At 37.2% G+C, this 3548-nt stretch overlaps 1 protein-coding gene across 1 annotated transcript; it reads right to left on the reverse strand.

Moving 5' to 3' along the window:
* Positions 1–3548, reverse strand: LOC18601376. The gene is made up of 4 exons (XM_018118732.1): positions 3434–3548; positions 3154–3330; positions 712–2337; positions 1–335 (listed from the first exon to the last, which is right to left on the reverse strand). The coding sequence occupies exons 1-4, from the start codon at positions 3446–3448 to the stop codon at positions 303–305; spliced, it is 1851 nt and encodes a 616-aa protein (XP_017974221.1). The 5' UTR covers positions 3449–3548; the 3' UTR covers positions 1–302.

Raw genomic sequence — 3548 nt, forward strand, 5'->3', positions numbered from 1 at the left:
TTAGAGCCATTGGGCAGTTACAAAATCTATTGAAATATTTTTCAGATAAAAAATGGACGAGGATGCCAGAGAAGTTAGGTTCTACAGCAATGGATATATGTAATAAAAATGTAACAATGAGAAAAAAGAGTTGTATAAATGGTGAAGATTACTAAATCGATTTCTCTATTTCAATAAAACGTAGCAATTTACTCCTTTTCATTGGAAAAGCATTCCTCAAGAATCACCCACCAAGCCAACCATGGCCCTCATTTCATCTTTCAAGCATTTCTTTTGGTTAATTAATGCAAAATTCACCTCCATTAACACCATGGTTTGCTGGACACAGAAATAAGCTGCACAAAACAAGACAACCACACTCATCAGATTGTAACTTCAAGAGTGCAAAGTGCAAACCAAAACATCATAGAACCACTACAATTACAATAGACATGTTACAAGGTGGATCTCATTGGTTCTACAAGCTCAAGTCACAAAAATAATTGCCTCTTCCTTTGTCTATTCTCACATTCAACAAGAATGGTACACAATCAGATTATTAAAGAAATCATCAATCCCAAAACCTGGCACTCAGTCTTACACCTATCAATGCATTTGAAAATCCTTGGCACAAGTCTTGAAGCCATTCACACTGATGTGAAATCATAGCAAGATATCTTGATTTAGAAGACACAGAATAAAATTAGTCGCATGGAAAAAAGGGAAACCAACCTGATGAGGAACCTGAGCCAGTCGATGATTGCCTCTAGAAGATTCATTGAGCAAGTTAGACTTAGCAGTTTCTTGTAAACTATTTTCTTTCTCCTCAGCCCTCCTCTTCAAACAGCTCCCAATAGAAGTCTTTTCATCCAGGTCACTGAGGGATTCCTTCTTGCGCTTCCTCTGGAAGGTGTATTTAAGAAGTCTATCGTTGATGTTCTCCACCTTAGTTGAAGATTCATAAGTTACATTTGATGCTTTGGCATCTTTCAAGTCGGAATGCTTGAAGGAAACATTGACCTTATTGGTGCTCATTTCTGAAGGTGAAAGAGTTGAAATCTCCCCAGAGTTGCCTTCTTGCCTGACCAACACAGACTCATCTGCCAATTTGATGTCATTGTCTGCAGCTCTTGGGAAAAATCTAGATTTATTAAGTGCCCTGACACTTACAGTGAAATTTTTTGATCCTGATAAGGGATCCGAATTACATTTAATAAGTGTTAACCCAGGTTCCAAACAGGCCAATGGTTTTATCTTGGTCTCAGTTTCAGCTTTTTTCAATTGATCTTCATTTGATTTCAGATTACAGCAGACTGAACTCAAAGTCTGAGAGCAGCTAAGAACTGTTGACGACTGACATGGCTCAATGAGCTGATCAGGAAGAGACTGGAATGAAGTAGCAATATCATTGCTACTTTTCGCTTTTCCATTATAGGTGGCCACAATATCTTCACAATAGCTGCTGTTATGCTTCAACTCTTCTTCTAATTCCCTAGAATTTTCTGATCTATCCGTATTATCAACCCTGATAGAGGATACAGTGCGAGAACCTTCATAAGGTTTAAAATCTCCATTGATTGTATATGTTCTGCAATAGGAAAGAACAGAAGATGATTGACAAGGTTTCATGTGCTGACCAGGACGGAATCGGCGTGACACTGCTTTGATTCTACGAAACAGAGTCTTTCTCCTCCTCCTTAATGTGCGAACTTTGACAGAGTTCTTTCTTTCTTCTCCAGAAAAGACCATTGTCTTCACGTTCTTTGTTTTAATAAAGGATTGCAAACACTCTCTTTTATCTCCAGCACTTGATTCCATGATAAACTCTTTCCTCAAGAGGGAATGCTGACCATCCACACCTCCAGGAGTAAACTTATCATCCAGCAAGTTTCTTTCGAGAGCACATATTCTCTGTGTACAACCATTTCTGCTTAGCTCTGGCTTCTTGCTTGTCATAAGTATGGTGGCCAAGTCAGAGTTACGAGGATAATAATTCTCAACATGAGAAACATTGGATTGATCTCTTTGGCTTGCTTCATTGCAGCATCTATCGTCAGTATATGCTTGATTCAATATTTTGTTCCCCATGTCAGAATCCGTGACAGTCACATATCCAGAACTTAAAGGAGATTGAACATTGGGCTCAGGTGTTGGATTTTTTAAAGAAGATGCATCCTCACTAGTAATTTGTCCACTTAAAGGCTGCACTCGAGTGTTCTTTGCTCTCCCCAGCTTCTGCCTTAGACAATTTAATTCCACTCTAAGATCTATTATGATATCCTCTGCTTCATGGAGCTGTGCTTCAAGCTCATCAATCTTTCTCTTCTGATTGGAGGATGTTATCTCGGCTTCAGTTGTCTGTAAAGAAGCGAGCATTTGTGAGGTGCTCTATATTTTGCCCACTTTAAACTAGGGTGTACTATCAATAGAAACAAGAACTAGGGTGTACTACCAATAGAAACAAGAACTCTAGTTTCTGTGATAACAAAAGATATGCATTGCATCAGTTTTCAATCAATTTGACATTTAACAGTATGACTTTATCAATTGTTGACCACCTCTTGAAACCAGATTGCTTAACCTTATACCGATAAATCCTCAAAAATCTGTAACTTACTGAGGAGCCGAAGGCTTGTCAAGAAAGCATCCAATCAATAAAAAATTAGATAGTGAATTCAACAAGTCCATCCAATCAGTGAAGTACATTATTACAAAAATCGAACAGGCAATTCAGATTTTGGTCAGAAAAATCAAATTCAGCTAATTAATAGAGAAAACTAAACAGTGCTTCATAAATAACAAAACAGAAATTTAAATTTTACTATTTTACTAAGAGTCAATAGAAAATAAATATTCAAAAACTTGATCTCTAAAATTCACCACATTTGCCAAAATACTCTACAACTACAAGGCTCACCTCAATCGGTTTCATTTCGGTCACATACAAATAGTCATTTACCAGCATTTTCAAATTAGTTTCCTTCTTTTTTCAAACAAAAAATTCACAATCTAGACAATTTAATTTTTTTTAAAAAATCCATAAATCCAAACAAGAAATCAAATAAAAATTATATTCAATCTAAAAATCAAATCTCAAAATGATGTTTAAATATGCTTTAGTAATTTAAGAGAGAGAGAGAGAGAGAATTCAAAAGGAAAAAAAATGGAATGGACCTTGGCGTCGATCATCTGTTTCAAGCGAAGAAGCAAACGAAGCGACTCCTCCTTGGAACAATTCAGTTCGTGCTGAAACAACGCCGCTCTTTTCTCCGATACCATCACTCTCGCCGCTGCTTCCTTTGCCGTGTTCAGTATCATCTCCGCATACGCCACCTTCAACGCCACAGTTTTCTACGCCAAACAAACCAAAAGAAAAATCAAATTTTCAAAAATCAAACACTTACAATAATAATGAAGAAAAGGAATGCAATGCAAAGGTTGTTTCGTAACGTACATCCGAATCTTCCATGGTGATTTGGGAGTTGAGGATATTCTCACTTCTCAAAGATCACACCCTGCGGGGAATGGGCGGTCTTTTAGTAGAGAAAGTAGCTAAAAGAGGAGGTTAA

Source organism: Theobroma cacao, chromosome 4 (assembly GCF_000208745.1).
Source record: "Theobroma cacao cultivar B97-61/B2 chromosome 4, Criollo_cocoa_genome_V2, whole genome shotgun sequence".
Lineage (NCBI taxonomy): Eukaryota > Viridiplantae > Streptophyta > Magnoliopsida > Malvales > Malvaceae > Theobroma > Theobroma cacao.

What these genes read in the sequence shown, in the direction of transcription:
- LOC18601376 (XM_018118732.1), bottom strand. An exon ending in AACAGATGATCGACGCCAAG is followed by an intron (nt 2,338 to 3,153) that starts GTCCATTCCATT and finishes GCTTCTTTACAG; the next exon opens with ACAACTGAAGCCGAGATAAC. An exon ending in TGGCTCAGGTTCCTCATCAG is followed by an intron (nt 336 to 711) that starts GTTGGTTTCCCT and finishes TGTTTTGTGCAG; the next exon opens with CTTATTTCTGTGTCCAGCAA.